The 20,060-nt window shown below is 36.6% G+C and overlaps 1 protein-coding gene across 1 annotated transcript; it reads right to left on the bottom strand.

Annotated features, from left to right (window-relative positions):
- Positions 1 to 79: 79 nt before the first annotated feature.
- On the bottom strand, positions 80 to 19,889 carry LOC135676377 (protein HUA2-LIKE 3-like). Its single transcript, XM_065187495.1, has 11 exons — positions 19,446 to 19,889; positions 18,740 to 18,816; positions 10,794 to 12,884; positions 8,002 to 8,470; positions 4,799 to 4,907; positions 4,602 to 4,714; positions 4,334 to 4,521; positions 1,473 to 1,950; positions 933 to 1,386; positions 664 to 843; positions 80 to 385 (listed from the first exon to the last, which is right to left on the bottom strand). The coding sequence occupies exons 1-11, from the start codon at positions 19,566 to 19,568 to the stop codon at positions 360 to 362; spliced, it is 4,308 nt and encodes a 1,435-aa protein (XP_065043567.1). The 5' UTR covers positions 19,569 to 19,889; the 3' UTR covers positions 80 to 359.
- Between the last annotated feature and the right edge of the window lie 171 nt (positions 19,890 to 20,060).

Below are 20,060 nucleotides of genomic sequence, written 5' to 3'. Positions count from 1 at the left end.
AAGGGACTTGTAAAACAGTAAATTAAAAAAGAGAGAAAAAGGAAAAGGAAGTCTTTGGTGGACATAAGTGCTATGATCCTTCTCGTCGGAATGTATAAAACTATCCGACTAAATCTACCATAAATAGATTGATACAAGACTGCCTACAGAGATGATGTGCCTCTGCCACAATTACTTGTTATGCCTCTGCATCTGCAGAATAATTCTAAAATAAATATTTACAAGGAGGCCGATCACTGGGCCCATCTTCCAGCAGGAAAGGGAAGAATCTCATATTCATCCAAAACAGATGAGTATTTCCGAAAAAAAAAAGGGATAACTCCAGGTTGCAAAAGTTGTTGAACCTACCACCTGCACTCTTATCTTGGTCTCCAGTAGCCACATGCTGCAAAATTAAATCAGAATACTGAATCTTCCACCACATAAAAGTCATTCCATTAAAAAAAATTGGAAATAGACTATAACATAGTCAAGATTAGATTATCTTTTTGTGTGTAAAGGTAAGTTATCCTACGACCTTACTATCAACAATGTAGATAAGATCTTTATCAGTTAAAACTAGTTGACATCTTTCGATTAGATGATTTTAATACCAGGTAGTGAGACATCTGATGAAACATTCAAGAAAGAAAAAAAAGAAAAGGTTGTATTCAAGTGTTTCACCTCCTGCCACTTTTGAAGTTGCACCCTCTATTGATGGTCTTGATGTAGGTATAGAGTAATTTGAAATCCTTGGAGGATGTGACCAGCCATTATTACATGTCACTGATGGGGGTTCTGACGTACAGCCATAGGGGGGAAGAGAAGCAGGTGATACTCCAACCTTGTCACCAAGAGATGAACCTATAATGGGGACAGAAGTTCCTGGTTGGTGATAACACATTTTTTTCATTTAAAAAAAAAAGTTGTCAGGGTAAATCATAATGCACTACCAGGCTGAAGCACTGGAGATAATCTGTTTCTTGCAACAACATCCTGATACAACTGCCCTGTAGCCACTTGATCACCATGCAAACTGCCCCTGTGGCTCTCATGTGCATACTGAAATCTCTCAGGAAATGGACAGTTACCCCAAGGATGTGCCCTTTGTTGAGGTTCAGCCTGTACATAAGAAAATTGATTTGAAACCGTTGGTGGAGGTGGCCGCAAGCGATAACCGGTGTCCATCAAAGAAGTGCTGGCTAATGGCTGAAAGTCATTCCGATACCGATTGCACGGATGAGAAGTAGTGACACCGCCATAGGGAACAGAAGCAGGTGGTGGCATCTCTCCAGGAAGACATCCATAACTGGGGCCATACTGTGGCGCAGGCTTACTGGACATCAAATGGGCATCTTGATTAGAAGGTTGTTGGCTAAAATAATGGGATTGTTGATTTTGCATGTTCTGCACATAACACAACAGAAATGCTTAAAACACAGGCAACTAAAAATCTGACAAAATCTCCTGCAATTTGTTTGAATGATACTCACAGGATCAGTTCTAGGCAGGTGCAAATCAATGGCATCAGCAAGGGCATGAACTCCTGATTGCCACTGTGGAACAACAGAATGTGTGGTTGAACAGGGGGAACCAAGAGGAGGTGGTGGTGGCGGAGGAGGAGGAGAAGATGGCAAAGGGGGTGGAGATGGTGGCCTGTCCTCCGGAAGTGGCGGAGCAAATGGTAATAAATGTTGCTGATCAGTCTGATGATGGGAGTGAATAGTATAAGATCCTGAAGAGTTCATTTTCACAGGAGGGGATACATCTTCCATCTCAAGTTCAACATCCACGTCTTCCAAGACATGGGGATTCTTTTCTATAGAAGTTTGAATTGTCCCCTTCTCACCATCCATTTCAGCACATCTTTCTGGAGTAACAGCCTCAAAACTCTTCCCATCAGAAGCATTTCCTTCTTCATCTTCTAGCACATTAGTATTCACCAGGAATGGAAGTTGAAAATTACTATTGCTGATGTTAACAAAGAAAAAAAAATCATGTAAATAAACAGTTGCTTATATCAAGAAACAACCAACATATCTAAATATAACCATGGATGTATAAACATAAGAACCATTTTGTTTACGTAAAAATAGTATCCTCAAAATCAACAGTCAACAGCATATATAGGGCAAAAAAGTACAAGATCAACTAAATTAGTGGAAATTAAGCAGAGGCAATTAAGATCACCTGAGAAAAGAGAGAGATGTCTCCTACATTAGTGAAAGTATTAACTGAATTTCAGCCATTCAGTCCAAATGCTACATGAAGAATAAAAGACAAATGATCGAATGGGGAGAGTAGGATGTAGAAGACTACAGCATGAGTGATTCAGTAGGTTTTGATTCATATATGTGAAAACTCACATCGCACTTCATCGTAGGGCTTATATAAGATCCATTTATCTAGATATAATCACATACGTCAAGAAATTTGTATGCCTTAGTAAAAGCTTGCACAGTTTGAGAAAGGATTTCCATTGATAAAAAAAAATATATTTCAATTAGGCTCGACCATACATAATACTAATCACACAGGGGTGGGCAATTAGCTAGTGCAGCAGGTGCCACAGTGAAACTGATTGAAATGAGGATAAATCAGCCACATTAAGATAACCATCTAAAGAGATTCATTTATCAACTGAAAACTGCTTAGTCGAACAAATGAATAGTGTCGGAGTAAACCAAAAAAGTTTAGGGTGCCCTAAGATTCCAAAAGCTATTTCATTATTATTGTCCATTGACCTTACACTCAATAATCCTCCTTTTCTCAGAGTATTGCCATTGTAATCTTAAAAAGTGTTTTTTTTCGACCAAGCTTCCGATAAACTTAGATTTTCGACTTGTTCAACACTAACTCTTCAATAAACTATTTGCTGAAGGTATCCCTGATTCCTTTAATAACAAGTGGGACCAAATAATACAATTATGGTATTTGCTGAACCATACCACATAGTTCGAGCAACAATGAAAACAGTTTATATTATAATCAACTAGCAATCTCTGTAGCTTGATGTCGATCAAAAATTTGTGTGAAGCCTATCCATTACAATACACCATCAAACCACAATATTATCCTCTTATAAGCATAAATTTAATTTACAACTTTGTTTACAATCATCACTGGGATCTTTAAGTGATATCTAATTGGCCCTAAATAAATAGAAAAATCAGAGCAATTGTTACTAAGAATGATGTTTCTCTAATGACTATTTTCTCACATGGTTTACAGCCAAAAATTTGCAAAAAAGGTCATGCACTGAAGTTCAATTTTAAGATGACCATTCATAATGCAATGTTGGAACTTCATCAAATCAGGATTCAAAATGCAACAAACTGAAGCAGACAAGTGATCCCATAAGCAAAGAATCACAAAAGAGAACAGCCTACTCTTTGTCAGTATGTACACGGTATGTCAGTCTGGCCATGGACCAGCACCAATCCAGTACTCCAACCTCCGTTCTTAGTGTTTGATGGTTGTTTAATGTAAGGTTCGCAATACCGTACCGTACCGGTGTTTCGACCTGGGCTCGGTACCGGTACGGTACGGTATACCGAGCAGTACATCCAGGTGTGTCGAGTACTGTAGCTATGCTACAGTGCTACAGTATACTGCTACAGTACACTCGGACCGGTAACAGATGACCCACGTACCGGCAACCTGTCGGACCGATACATACCGCCTGTACCGGGCGGTACAGTTCGGTACTGCAAACCATGGTTCAATGGCTAGCTGACAATGCAGATTATTCTACCAGGTTTTAGTTAATGTTGACTAATTGTGATCGAGTTTCAACCTTAACGATACAAAAGAAAATAGTTTCTTAATTTGTTTATTTGCAATTCAGTGCAATGGAGGAACCTGAATTTGTTAAGATATTTATATATTTCCAAAACAGCGAAAGGGTACATTGTACAGGCAGAAATACCAGTTTGGCTCCACACACTATGATCTGACGAACTACACAGAAGCAGCTAGTTAAACAAGCAAGCAAGAATATATACACATGTATACACACATTTAGAATGAGACAGAGTTTTCAGTTTTTGTCTTTATATTAGTTTTCGATTCACACTGCAACAGTGGGTATTATGTACCAGTGTCAGGTCACTGGTACTGTGTCCAGTACCAAAATCAAAAATCCATGCTGTCAGTACCATTAAAAGGGCAGCCACACAGGCAAATATTCGAGGCCAATTCTAGTAGCATCAGGACAAACATGTTTAAGAGCAAGAAACAAGGGAGCCAAGTATTGCTTTTCATGCTTTATAATCCCTTTTCCAAAAGGGTTGACTAAATTTTGCATGCATCACACATTAGAAAAAAGTAAGCAAGAGAAGAGTATGAACTGCACCTTCCATACTCGTCAACAAGCATTCCCTCCATTTCCCTGAGAGGATCATTAAGAGCCCGCTCTGTTCTTGATGGACGCCGAGAAGAACTACTACTATATGACAGTTCATTTGTGATGCCAAGTTCTCTCATGTGATGACGAACAATTGATTCTGGAAGGGTTTTCCTTTCGAGCCATAATCTCAAAACCTTATTCAATAAGTATAACTTGATAAGCATTAGCATTACACGGTAAACAGAAGTCGAAAGCAATTGCTTAATGTTCTTGCCTTAATGCATTGCCTGCGATTCTCGGATGCAGCATTTCCATGAGGTGCAGCAGCAGATAATAAACGTGAAAGCACTGATTGGACAAGAGAGAGGTAGACATCTCCCACTCCACCTAGAAATTAAAAGATGCAAATTTTGACTTATAACCTTAAAACCAAAGATAATGGTCTATATGAAACATATTTAATTATAGTACCTTTCTGACTCCTAGAACACTGAGTAATTGAATCTACAAGGAAGAAAAGATCTATCCTTTTGTGCAAGCTCTGTTCTTTTTCCAGGTTTTGAAGAAGAAGTTCAATTACCTAGTACCATCATATGGAATGTAAACAGACAAGAAATTGTCAATATTAATGCAAAATATATACCATGACAAAAATGCATTAAAAATTATCTCAAACAAATTCACATTATTCCATGAACATAATAACAATCTTTTGACACCAAAAGGCCTTGATATCAGATTGGCAACTAAGTTCCCACAATTGACTACGAGCCTGAAACAACTTGCACATTAGCTATGGATATGCACAGAGCAACATAATAGATGTAATTATACTAAAAGACTAGATAAGTTCCATGAAAACATAAACCAAAAGGCCACTTAATTTCGCCATCTTTGACGAACTAGCAAAATTATTATTCTTTTACACACTTGGCAACTGTTGTTGAAACACATAATTAAAAATAAGCACTCAAAATGACAACATAGAGAAGAATTTAACTCAGTAGAATTATTCCAATAGCAAGCAATAAAGTAACCTGCTCTTAATCAAAATGGAACTGAAGTTCCACAAACAAATGAAAAAGGAAAAGCATTCGCAGAACTAGTAAGACACTGGGCTTAGGTAAGGCTCAATAATTCTTCAATAAAGTTTCTTTTCCCCTGAAGGTGCTAGCTCACCGTAAGGTCCTGCTTTCACCATTAACCCTTTGGAAAAAAAAAGTTCTTTTTCCCATATTATAATGACAGGAACAACACCAATAACTTCTCAGCAATGTAGAGCTCTACCAATGCTAGACCACAGAAAAAACATCTTCCAAGATTCAGACATGGGAAGTATCCCAAGTGAAGAGCAATTCAAGCTGACATTGCCTTGCACCAACCTAAGTTCATAAGCATGCTCTGAAAGAAAATGAAGACTGTTTGGGTTTCCATTTACAGTAAAGGCTATATGAAAATAAATTAACAGCTCAACGAGCAGAATCATTTTCAATATCCAGCAAGTCTCAATTAAGTATGAACAAGAAAATGGTTAAAGAGTTCAGAAAAATAGGGTCTCAATTGCACGAAAGAACATTGTGGGACGAATCACCTTAATGTACTCTTCTCCTATTGATATCTATCTCCTTTTCGTAAATGATTATTCCTGCTTTTGTCTATATTTTTCTTCCTTATCAACTTTTATGATCATGTGTATGAATCATAGCTATTAAACAAACATTACTTGCTAACATTTGACGAATTTCAAGACAGCACTATATATGAGAATCAAAATATCAATTTAAGACACCCTTCTTGGCCACAGCAGAGTACTAACAGTAATCATATCAAGTTTAGCATCTTGGGAGAATTATTTTCTTTCAATGTTTTCTAAGTAAACTCCCACATCATTTTGTATCTATTTTATTCATGACTTAATAATTCATGTTAAATTAGATCATGATAATCACCATAGAAGGGATACTATATCTTGTCATCATAACCAAAGATTTGGAGGTGATGAAATGCAACTTCCAACTAAAATTTCATCAAGGGTCAACACAAATACAACATATTTAAGCCGAAGTGAATGGTACGAGACAATTATACAAGAACAGGCTAGCAACATGATGCCATGAAAAACAAACTCCATGGACTAAATAAAACTAAAGATCAAGGGCAGGGTTCAACCAAACATCATATTAGAAAGCAAAACTGGGCTCAGCTGTTTTATTTTTAGCCCTTAAAATGTTTAGCTTTGCCCATACCCCATGAACAAGGACCATGTCCAGACAATAATGAGACTCGTATCTGCTCTAAATATTTCCAATAAGGTCGTTATTCTGGTATTATACCAAAACTTCAACTAGCATGGACTGCAACCTGGCCTGAGTCTCAGGCTTGGTTTGACAGATAATGATTAGCATGCAAGTGGAACAAACCTAAGCTCAACCTTGCCAGATGGACGTTGAAACTCCAAAGGTAATAATAACATACTCTATAATGAATCTAATAAAGACATCTTATTAAGAACAATGAACAAAAATAAAGTACCTCATTTTTTATACTTAATCCAAAAGGTTAAGGTACACATTTTTAGAGCACAAATAAAAGAGGTAGAAGGTAATTTTTTAAAGCAATTAACCAAATGCAACAAAAATACATTTTGAATGAAAAGTTACATGCATAATTTTAATTTATCTAACTCTGAAGGGAACAATAAAGGGATCCTCCAGAGAATGCAGTGCAAGTTGACAAGTACACAAAGTAGTGATTAGGTAATAACTATTTGGCATATGTTGTTTGGCTTTTCACTAATTTTATGTAGGGTGTGTCCCTGAGATCAATCATTTTCCACTTCCTGATTCATAGTGGCAAAAAACTCAAATATTAAGCATGTGATTTTTTGGATTTTTCTAGCTTCTCTACCACCATTGTTCTCAAACAAAAGCTGGTCTACATCTGCTAAATTCCATTTAATTGAACCATATTTAAGAGCACAAAGGTGCACACACGTTCTTCAAGTAGGCTATGGCTCATGTAAATAACTTTACGACAATGTAAGAATCCGCTTATTATCAATAAACCACAAGCATATGCAATTAAAAACAAAAAAATGAACATCAAGTTACAAAATATTCAGAGAGAAAGCTTTTCCAAAAGCATAAAAATGGTAAAATTCTATCAGGTATAGGAGTGTCAGTTGAAATTTGATACCTATCTGCTATAAGAGAATGTAAATCTGCAGAAAGAAAAAGGTATTGCACTTCAAAAATTGAAATCCAATCTAACAAATAGCGATCACACAGACAGATAACAAGAATCATTCACTAAATTAGCTACACTGAAAAGAACCTGCTAGACTGTTCTGTTTGTTAACTGAATACTAAACCTTAATATTTTTCACCTGCGAACACACCAGTCCACAATCTGTTACAAATTGCTAAATTATCATGCTAGTGAAATGCATACAAAAAAACCAATTATTGAACAGTATAGCCTTAGCATAATATTTAGTTAAATTTTAATCAGCAAAACTCTTATATTTTCCCTTCAAACGAAAGGAATATTCAAAGCAAGAGTATAATTCATAAATAGATTAAACAATTATAGCAGGAAAGATTGGAACATAAATACAGAAAAAATGAGAAATGTTTAACAAGAAAACAAAAAAGTAAAGCGCAAATGACTCTGACCTCTGCAGCCAACCCGTATTTAGCACAATCAATTGCAAGCCGTGTTGCTCTGCCTATGCTCTCTTTTGTCCTAGTCAGTGTACAAAGTAAAGCTTCAAAAGTTTTCCATGCTGCATTTGCTTCTACATGGTTAGATCTGTTTGTGCATTTCAGTTGCAAACTAATGTGAGAAATTTTGCCGCCATTCTGGGATGAATTGCTCATATCATCGCCAGTAGATGTATTGTTGACCAAACTATTTGGAGGAAAACCTTGCCCACAAAAGTCTCCTTTATGGACTAGAGATGGGCTTACTATTGCATCTGGAACAATTTTACCATCTAAATAGCTGTGAGAAAAGGAAGTGGAGCGAGACAAAATTCGCTTGGCCTGAGCTGCAGCAATCAGTTCTTTCATGGGCATCAAATCAGGAGAAATACACCTACCTTTTGGAGTCTGTCTGTGTTGAATTTCTTTAACAGCACCTTGCCTGAATGCAATGACAAGAAATGTTTCCTCATAATTCAAATTTTCAAATCAAGATATACCAAATGATTAGTGTAAAAAAATGCAAACTGGACAACAGAATAAAAGCAGACAAAATAGCTAATGAACCAAAGGCACCCATAAACATATAAGTAAACTATGTCCTCTTTCTGATGTCCAGCTTAGAGGAAATATTGTTGAGAGCAATTTTACCACCTTGCCCTATAAAAATAATATCACAAGGATAAACTCACCATTACAATGTTAGCTTAAACATTGATGTTCTGATATCAGGCTCATTGCAAGATCAGATATAAATGTTCAAACTCATATCCTGATTTTTAAGTTTGGTGACATTGCTTCAGCTAATTTTTCTAACAGATCAAGCTTAAAAGAGGTGTTGAACTATGCATGTTATTCCTGGTTGATCAAGCTAGGAAGAAATGTACTGATCATGAGAAATTTGCCAGCCTGTGATGATGTTTTGTATCAAACTTGAGCTTTTCATTATAGTAATATTACATTTGCTTGATGTTTTCTTTTCCAGGCATACCTCATTACCAATTGTAGACCTACTTGAATTACAAGTGGGATCAGCTTAAAAGCTGGACTACTTCAAACATTAAACAGGTCTTTTGCTTAGTGTAAACTTGAAGATCAAGCTGTCTTTAGGTTCAAACAGAACAATAATAACTTATATGTGGAACCATCCCATGTATAGCTTCAGAACAAAGGAATCAGAACCAGACTAGAAAGCAACCCAACCAAAACCTGGGTCACTGGTGGGACCGGTGAGTCAACTGATCCAACTGCACATTTAATTCAAATATATTTTTCAAAACATATATAACAATTCAAATTTATATAGTACAAATCTAATATGCCAAAATTACTAATGAACAATGTTAGACAAATGAAAACAAAATTTCAGTTGAATAGAATATGATAAAATTATTAACATCAACCAACACTATAAACATAAACCTATATCCAAATTAAATAATATGTGATAAAATTTAAAAAGTTAAAGTGTGAATATGTAATTAAATTGCTGAACTAAGAATTTGGATATGGATGTGACATATGTTATGATGAAAATAAAGTAAAATTATATTAATAAAATGAAGTAGTGAAGTACAATAAAAGAGAAGACAATGAGACGATGACCACATGAACAAGAACGATTGGGAGAAGAGGAGCAGACCACAAATTATTGAAGAAAGAAAAATAAATAGAAAATACAAAAAGAAAAAAGAGTGATGCGAAGTAGTTGAGATGAAGAGAACACATGAGAGGGGAGGGGTAGAGGAGAAAGAGATCGAAAGCGTATATATGATCGCTTTTATTTAATCAATCGATTCATGCGTGTCATCCAACAAATGATCGGTTCAACTGATTCATTCCAGTTTTTCAACATAATAAATCCAATAAGGGAACCAAAACCGGTTAATGGTCTGATTCTCAGTTTTTTCGATTCAACCAACCAGTTTGTCGGGTTCTGATAAGTATGCTTCAAAAATAAAATGTTCAAGACCAACTTATTACATAATTTCACAAAATAATAGTAAACTACTTGAAGCCAAACAAAAAAAAAAGAGAGATAACAACTTATTATCTAATTATGAAGCACAAACAGATAACAAGTGAAGAATAGACTGTTGTCTCCTGATATGCTTCTGCTTCTTTTAGGAGTCTTTTTGTTGTAGCATGGTCCGTTAGAAGTTTTCTACAACACATGTTTCAGGATATATGGTGATTAAAAACAACTAATGACAACCAGCAGAAGCATCTGAAAACAAACTGACATGAACCTGAGATAGTTTGCTCAATCTTGGATTCATCCAGGTTAGTTACTATGTTAACCCAATTAGACTCTTGAGAGAGAATGGCAATGCTCTTAGCAGTTTCAATATGTGAAGATTAAGGATTTTACAACCACTCATAAATGAGTTTTGACCAGAATTAAGCTAGATCAACTTTACCTAAAAATTCATGTAAACTAAATTTAAAAAAAAAATCATATCTAAAGTGGAAAAGCGAGAGTTTTTATTTGGGATTAACAAGCAAATCTTAAGTATGCACTGAATGTGAATATTTCTAGATCATCCTAAGCTCGTTAGTAAATTTTTCTTATCTAAAAGCATTTTTGAAATGTCCTACTGCACAATTTTTCTTCTTTTATATACTAAAAAATCTTGAACACGACCTAACCCAATGATTAAACTTTAATACAAAATAAATTAGTATATAATTGAAATATTTACAACTAAGAGCAGTTATAATTAAACAACGCAAACTAAATAACACAATAATTACTAAAAGCTTACATGTTGACAGTTTGACTGTCTTCATCAGATTGAAAAGAAGACATTGTGGCCCCGGATGTGCTGCTTGCTATTGAAACCATATCTGCAGCTGATACAGTTAGAACAGCTTCATCAGGAGGCACAAAGTGAATACCCCCATCAGCATTTAAAAAAGCATCCTGCTTATGTACAACAAGTTCTACACTTTCATCTCTATTAATGTGGTCCATGCAAACATGGTGGTTTCCATCCTTGTCTTCCATCATATCCTTATTTGTTTTATCCAATGATAGACGTGCCTTATCAGCCAAATTATCAGAGGGTGTGACATTAACCTCTTCGGTGAACTTTGAAGAACATGGCTGTGGACTTTCCTTCTGAGTAATACCAACAACAGCTTTGGATACACTAAATCCATTGCATTCAGCAACATTCTGTAGAATTTTATTGCAATCCTTATTTTGTGGGCTCCTAACAATTTCAATGTCGGCAAGAATGTCATGTGTTTTTACTTCTGAAGAAGATAAAGAAGGAATGTCTAAATTCTGTGTGACTGACCCTGATTGACTAATTGCATGTGTGTCACAGTCAGATGAGCATATGCTCCGCAATCTTATAGGGTTTCCGAACTTTGCATCAGAAGCCATGAAGATATTAGCTTCTATAGCCCTTGTAGATTCAGTACAACTTTCTGTAGCTTCAGTAGCATTAGCAGACATAGCTTCCAAAGCACGATGTAGGCGCTTTGATGGAGGCAAAGCGGCTTCGACATCTAGCATGGAATTCTTTAATTGATAATTTTTGGCCTTCCAAAACATAAGGACCTTTCCTGAAGGTGGAGAGCAATTATTTAGTAAAGACGAATTTAAGTCTTCTTTACCTGTTAACAATGTCCCTTCAAGAAGACTAGTATTTGTAAAAGTAGGGGATGTATGCTGCTCGTCACAACTAGTCACCACGGTTAATGTTTCCAATTTTTCATCACCACAGATGAGCTCACCATGCTGTGCCTCCACTGCAACCGGTTTGCCCATCCGGACCCTAGCTCTCTTCACCAGAGGAAGGTGTTCATCTCCATCTGCCTTCTGATTTATTTCCTTCATTGCGTTGAAAGAATTTGGTGGACTGTAACCAGACACAACTTGTAAATCATCATCCTTGTTCAACACAGCACATTCTGCAGCATCATTTACTTGTTTTCTATTTGATTTTATTTTCTTATGCACAGAAGATTTTGTGGGGAGTTCAATATTTCGATTCAACTTATCTTTGTCACCCAAGCATCCATTTGTAGAGGCTTCATGAAGACAACTGGATTCTACAACACTTATGTTCAGTTGACATGCCTCATAATCTTTTGCTACAATTTCAGTACCAGTTTCCTCTCTGCAACCATTTGAAGGCATACTAGCAGTACAAGGCACATCCGTGACATGAAAATTAGATGTATGAGATGCATGCTGCTTAGTCTTGCTTTCTGCATTCACACCAAGATTCACATCAGGAATCAAATCACCTGATAGATCAGAATCATATACTGTGGACTCCTGAGTTATTGAGGAATCAGCAACCAATGAACTCTTAAACCCCCTACGTGATGGCACACTTTTCCGTAAAAATGAGCTATCCTGGGAATCATCCCTAAATCTTTTCTTCTTTGAAGTAATACTAGCACCTAATGAGTTTTGTCTAAGTTGATCAAGAACGGTTACCATTTGAAGTGCCTCATCAATCACTAAATCCTTTTGAGAATCATCTGCAGTTGAGGTTGCAGAAACTTCTTCAGAACCCACCGTATCATTGGTTTCTTCCATGTCACAGGCAGTTTCTAACTTACGGTCAGAATCTACATGTGAGCCAAGTTCCAAACGGTTCCTAAAGCTAAAAGAATTGCTTCTAGTTCCTACAAGTTTCAGATTTTCAGCACATGGCTCGACTTTATCATTGCTTGTATTAGATTCATACAGATCCTGCTTCTTTAAAGTTTCATAAATATCAATTATCTCATCAACAGCTCGCACAAAATCAACCCCTTTGCCCTGGCGCTTAAGCAAAAGAGATTTCTTCTTCTCCTCGGTGAAAGCTTCAATATCAGCATAATTGCAGAAGGCGCTACACAGAAGATCACAACAAAAAAGAATATCTATTCAAAAAAGTGAAAAAAGAGACATAGTAAAGAGCTACAAGCAACAAGGTACCTTAAGAACATATCATAAACATGAACTTATCTAACAGAATAAAGTGGAATAAACCCTGAGCAGCAAGTCAGATGCTTGAAGAAAAAAAGAATAAAAGTAAGCTAAAGTTGGAATATTACATAACAGAAAACATGTAAATGACTAGAAAATATTTGATGTCTGTAAAAATTGTTAAACATTATATTGCTCCAGATTCATAAAATTGGCTTTGTAGTCATTTGTGACTTAAAAACTGCCATTGCTCTATATCAATACTTCCCATTACGAGTCTCTAAGATATTTTCAGTACAAGAGAATAAAACAGCAGAATGACCTGCAGGTTCATATAGGCTGAGAAACAACCACAAGGCAGGTTCTTTAACCACTTAACTAGCCTTCAGTACTAAAATCTATCTCTTGTTCAAATGTGGTGTGTCGTCTAATGTGGTAGGTAGTTCTTTAAAATTTGAGAACAGGCTGCTAGCCATCCAGTAAGATCTGTTTTTATATTCCATAGAGTTCTCTCTTCCTAGAATTGTGTGGTATATAGAATGATCTGCAGAAAATGGCAACAGGAAGTATTCGGTTGAATCCACATACTCAGCTGGATAGCCAAAGCTTAGGGATGCTAATTAGCACTACTATCCTACACATCTGAAATACTTTCCAGCTAACTAAACAATCGCCATTCAGATAAGGTGATGAATGCCTGTATTGTGAATTGGTTACAGCAATGATGAATGCCTAAAACCCATTATACTCTATACTACAAATAACATGAATATCATATGGGTTGCACCTGTAAGTTTTAATTATTTTGAACATTACAACCCAAATAAATTCACAGTTACAAGTGACAAATTATGAAATTTCTCCCTGGCAAGATTAGATCCATATTACAGTTAAAATTTACACAACTCCAACTAGGGTTATAGAGCGCAAACTTATAATCTTGTTATCCTATCAACCTCAGGTTGATGTCAACTACTGGCAGTTTATTGTTGGCTGCTCAAGGTCTTTGGATCAACTCTGGGATTTCATGGCCTCTAAGCTGCAACATTAATTATCCTTCTTCTAATGAATGCCATTCCAGAGCATGGGTGCAGGAGGGGACAGACTTAGACAGAAATATTACTTGGCAAATCAGAAGTCTTATTTGTATCTCCTTATGGTCCTTTGGCTTATTGATGAAACTTTCACAACCGCCAAGGCAACATCATCTCTATTTGGACTAAGGTGGTTACTGGTTACTACCACCAACGAATTCACCAAGAGTATATTTAAAAACGAGAGAATTGTTCAGACCAAGGTTATAAATATTATACTATACCGGTGTACCAATCAGCTGTCGGTACGGTACGTATCGAGCTGCACCAAGCATACTGACACATAGTACACTAAGGTGTACCAATGTACTGCCCATACCAATCCTGTATCGGATTGGTACGTACCACTCGTACCGAGCGGTATGGTATGGTATTGCAAACCATGGTTCAAACACAACACATTGGAGAGGAATGCTCTCTATCTGATTATATAATGCGATGTGATGGATCTTTCCACACAATCTAATTTTTCAGGTACAGGTTTTGTCATCAAAATGAGGCGAAGCAGGTCAGCAGCAGCTCGATGCAATTTTGGATGTGCCTAAACCACCCTGCATGTTGAATATAAGGTGATTTTGGAAGGCCCAAACTATGTTAGACGGGAGGGGCTCAGCAATGTTTGGGTGCAGTCAGACACCCTGCATGTTGAATACAAGGCAATTTTGGAAGGCCTGAAATATGTTAGACGGGAAGGGCTCAGCAATGTCTGGGTGCAATCAGATTCGTCGGAGGAGGTGAACTTTCTATATGGTTTCTCTGTCGTAACTTGGCAAGTTCAATCCATTGTAAAGGACATTTTGAAATTTGTTAATTTAGTTAGAATGGTTAAATTCAGCCACATTCACAGAACAACATTACCCATCAATTGGCCAATGTTAGATGCATCAAATGTAAAAAATCTTTAAGCCAGGGAGAGGAACTCCACATTACTCTATTCCTGAAGATGTTCTTTACCTTCTTTGACTGAATAGGTTTTCACTTTTTTTAAAGAAAAAGGCCTATCGTCTTTAGTCAATTTAGTTCACCCCCATATGGGAAATCCAACCAGATAGCTTCATTACTCTAACCCAAAATCATTCACAGAAGTTCAAGTCTATTAATTGGGATGTGGGAATATCATGGGATATTGCATTCCTATATCTTAGAACACAAAATAGCTTTGGGCAAGTTGACTTACATCAAATTATCCTAAGAATTTTCCCCACTACAACTACATTGATGAGGTAATTTACCACTCAGGTATGTGCTTAAAGTTTGGCAATCTTTGTAAAAATGAAATAAAAATATGTCTTCATAGTTCATAGTAAAAAAGACAAACACAATACAGTCAGAAAAAAGTTGGTCTAAAATAAAAAAGTTTCAGACTGAAACTGAAATTAGAACCTAACCAAATTATAGGATTCAATGATCTTTTAAAACACCAGAAGCCAAAAGATAAAGCCTTCATTTGTAACAGCATGACCTCGAGAAGACAACTCTAAGAATACCATGCTATGATATGCAGAAAAATATTCAGTCGCTGCCTTGATATATCAGCTTCAAAATCAATGTGCAATTCTCTCTACTCATTTTCACAAACCTCTAAGAAAAAATAAATTGGAGAGTGATCTATTAAAGCACCCAATTCCATATCTAGCTAAAGATGTCTATACATTGTATTTTTAGTAATTACCTTAGTATGATATTGTTAGTATAACAAAGTAGTGAATGAATTAGGTATTAATCAACAAAAATGTTACAATATAGAAAAGACTGACAACAAATATTTTGATGTCTAGCTCGAGCATAATTTGACAACGTCAAGGAAATAATATAAAAAAACTTCAGCTCTATAAGTAAGCTACTAGATGTACATATGCTATTTATCATAATGAGGTAATATGAACAAGGAAAGAAAGGTAGACAAAAGATAAGGAACGTCAATGGGTAGGGAAAAAGAGGAGATGAAGCCAAAGTATAAAAATAGGACTGACCAGTCAGAATAATGGAAAAGCAGCGACCAAAAGAAAAATAAGATGAATATCCCGAAGTTGTTAATTGTTGAAGAGGGTCTCCATGATTTGCATCTAGTGATTCTATTCCAACACCTCCCCTAAGCCTCTGATATGCAAAGGTCTTTAGACCAAGGATATTAATTTCGAATAATTCTGCCAATACCGGACAGTCCTCCCCTAAGCCTCTGATATGCAAAGGTCTTTAGACTTAAGGATATTAATTTTGAATAATTCTGCCAATACCATACAGTACGTACCGGTACATAGATCGCCAGCTACTGGGCAGTACCATCGAATGGGGCTGTCTTCGTCCTGTCACCACCCTAAATCGGTCAAAGATGATCGATTTCGACCGTCGCTGCCTGCTACCTAGTGGTATTAGCCGAGGGAGAAGAAAGAAGAGGGAGAAGAAAAGGGAGAACATGGAGATCCAACACCGCTTTCCATTGATGATCTCGATCCGTCGCCGCCCTCCCTCGTCGAACGCGGTAGATGAGATGTCATCCCCTCCTCGTATGAGGCGATGAGGTCTTAGTGTCATCGACGACTTCTCATCCGCATGGGGAGAAGAAGACTCGGCAATGTCACGGGGAATTTAACTCCAACTTAAATTATGAATTTAACGCCTAACCCTCTCATATTATGAATTTTCATCTGAAACTCCAACTTAAGAAGTTCCTTTTCATAAACCAATTAGCAGCTGGAATTTAACTGGAAACACCTTGGCATTGAACTAAAACTATGCAAATTTTAAAAATATAACATTTAGATTTTTACAGAAGCACTGGTACCTAAGATCTCACATTTCAGACATATCGATAGACATTGAATTGCCATCCGACAGATATTTCCATATCTGCTGCTTCCACTGATTCAGTGATGTATCAAATGGATCCCTATAGATTCTAAAATTAGCTCCCCTCTCTATCACTCTACAAACTTGATCACATTGTTAACTGGATCTTCTTATAAGTTGCAAGTGGCAACACACATTAGCATAGCCAAAATTTCCTATGAGACATGGGGAATCTTTGATAGTTGAACTCTAAGAATCCTCTAATATCTTAAAGAAGAAAGCTCTTCCAACCATCAATTCTAAAAATAAATATATAATAAAATTCAAAATAAAAAACAGTATATAGTTTTTAATAGAAGATCCTACATAATTAGTTCAGATAATTATAAAAAAAAAATCAAACAATCTGACAACAAATCCCCTAGCCACCATGATTGAACAATCAATAAGTGACAGTCTGTAATGTCTGAGATGGGAAGGAACGGCTAAGAGTGAAACATAATTCATCATCAACTAAGTTATTAATTACCACAATGCAAGTAGTATTATGATTACATCAGGAACATCATTTATACTTGAGATTCATAAAATGTTAGATCTGTATGTCATTGTTTGCTTCATACACCAAAGTTATATATAATTTTACAAAGGTTTATGCATGAAACTAGCCTCTAGGCTCTATGATCCTCGAAAAAGGGTATTGTACCCGCCTTAATTTTTTAGATGTGTAATTAAATCAACATATAAAAAGATGCCATCAAAATGTGAGAGATGATTGAAGAACAAAAAAATAATCAAATAAACAAAATTATTTTAATTTTAAAATTTTAAAATTCTGAAATTAAGTCATGGAGTAGTTATGCTTTAGGAAAATATAATGTTTTGTATGTAATGAAATGTTGTCTTTAGCCTTGTTGGTTGATATATTATGGTTATTGTATAAGCATATTTTATATGTAATGAAATGTTGTCGACAGATTTGAATTGATATATCGTATAAAAGTTTTAAAAGACCTCTCACGTTTGAAATTTTGAAATATTTATTTTACGATGATATGAACTTATGGTAAATCATTAGAGTTCTGATTATATAAATTCTTACGTTTATGGATTTATAAGTGTGGTTAATATTTTGTTAATTAATTTAGGTTTTCATAAAAGTTTGAGTGATGTGATATATGATTATAAACTATACAGGTTTTATGGATGTGAATTTTGACTTGAATGTGTCTCAGTTTTTCTCAGTTTCTCAGTGTGTAATGTTTTGGTTCAAAGCTTCTGCCAAACTCTGAAAATCATTCTACAAAAAAAGCAATAATTAAACACCTTGTCCCACTTTTTCCACCAAAACATGGCTTGTATTGCACACTGCAAATTATCATCCAAAGACAAGACATCAGAACATAACACCAAGTTTAAAGCTCACTGGTAGTGATAAACCATGTGTATGACATCTAGCAACTTTAAACTGCCAGAAAATTCGTTGAAAAGTTCAACCTTAAATGGACAGAACCATGACTACAAAACCCAAGCCAAGGTCTCAAAAAATATAGAATGAGATTGTTGCATCTGATCGTGATATATTTCACATTGCTTTTCCATGAAAGTTACATGTTGCTCTTAGAACAAAAAAGGGACATTCTAACGTAAGTTTGCATGTACGAAACCTAGAAAAATATAGCATCTTAAACCTTAATTTCTCTAGCAGTAGAAGCTATCCAAAAAAAACACACAAATTAGAAAACCTCTGTAGTAGTCTCTAGCGGCACAAATTATATAAAAGATGCTTCACATGTAAATGAAAAACACATATGAAACCATTTTTTTCCAGTAAACTTCTGTCAAATCATTTGAGGGCATATATAAAATAAGCATCCAACGCTAAAGTACTCACATTTGTTTAGTTCCATAGAAGTAAACAAACAATTTCTTACGCACAGCAGAGAAGCCCCACTTCTCTGGTTCACTAATCTGCCAACCATCAAAAATATCAATGAGCAAAGTCTGTCAAAGTCCACAACCCAGAAAAGGCAAAGAAAATTCAAATTTACTGGAAGATTTACAGCATATATATATCCCTGTGCACTTCAAGATAAAAAAGGAATAGAAAAAATCAGGCTCCGCAACAACAGAGAGGTATTTAAATCAAACAAGAAACAACGTTTATAGATATTTACAGCATAATCTTCAGAGTGCATTTCGTGGTCACAAAATCAAAGAGTAAATCAGGTTTCGCCTAGGTTACACAATAAACAATGGTTCATATCCATATCAACAGAAAAGCAAGCACACAGCATCGCGTAGGGCAACCGAAGCAATTTCTTCTCAAGCCCAGATCTCTAATTGAAACTGAAGTAGCCCGAAAGATGATCTCTCTTTTGCTTCACTTACTTCGATCAAGAAAGTCAAGAAAAAGATGCGTAATAGTTACAGAATCAAACGAGGGGAGCCAGCAAAACAAAAGGGGAGAGAAAAATAAACAAAGTCAAGAAAAGATTAATAACCGGTACGAAATCAAGAAAGGACAGCGCAGCAAAGCAAAAGAAGAGAGTTAAACTCCGTTGCAGAAGTTAGGATGGATCGAAGGACCAAGAGGATACCATGGCCGGCCACGCCGGAAAGCCCCTCATCTTGGCGAGGACGAGATCACCGACCTTCCACTGCTGCTGCTGTGAGACGGCGGCGGCGGCTCTACCAGATCCCTTCCTCCGAGAGGTCCCCATCGCGAGAACGAGAGCCGCCGACCCGACCGCCTAGTGCTAGGTCATGCGATTCCCGGATCTGAACAAGGGACCGAGGGGCTGCCCAGGGAGATCTCCCCTCCTCTCTTCGCAAAGAAAAGGAGAGCTTACTACGGGCGACAGGGCTCGGCAGTCGGCGGAGGGGCGCGCAGGCATCGAATCGGCGGCACCGGAGGAGAGGGGCGGTTCCGGTGGCGATGTGGCCTCTCAAGCAACAAGAACCCCTCTATTATTATGTCTACAAGAGAAGCGGAGCGGCGACGGGATCTTTATGATGGTGTGCGGAAGTCCGTTCATATCCCTATTTCTCCCGTCACTCGATATGTCAATGCACGCTGGAAATACATACGCTCGCACATACACCGTATAAACAAACGTATGCAATCAATATGTAATGGCGACTAGATAAAATAAATAATTAAATCATCATGGTGAGATGAGCCCAACCCAGCCCATGGTCAACCTGTCGTCATC

Source organism: Musa acuminata, chromosome BXJ1-6, assembly GCF_036884655.1.
Source record: "Musa acuminata AAA Group cultivar baxijiao chromosome BXJ1-6, Cavendish_Baxijiao_AAA, whole genome shotgun sequence".
Classification (NCBI taxonomy): Eukaryota; Viridiplantae; Streptophyta; class Magnoliopsida; order Zingiberales; family Musaceae; genus Musa; species Musa acuminata.
This window is presented reverse-complemented; position numbering and strand designations above follow the sequence as displayed.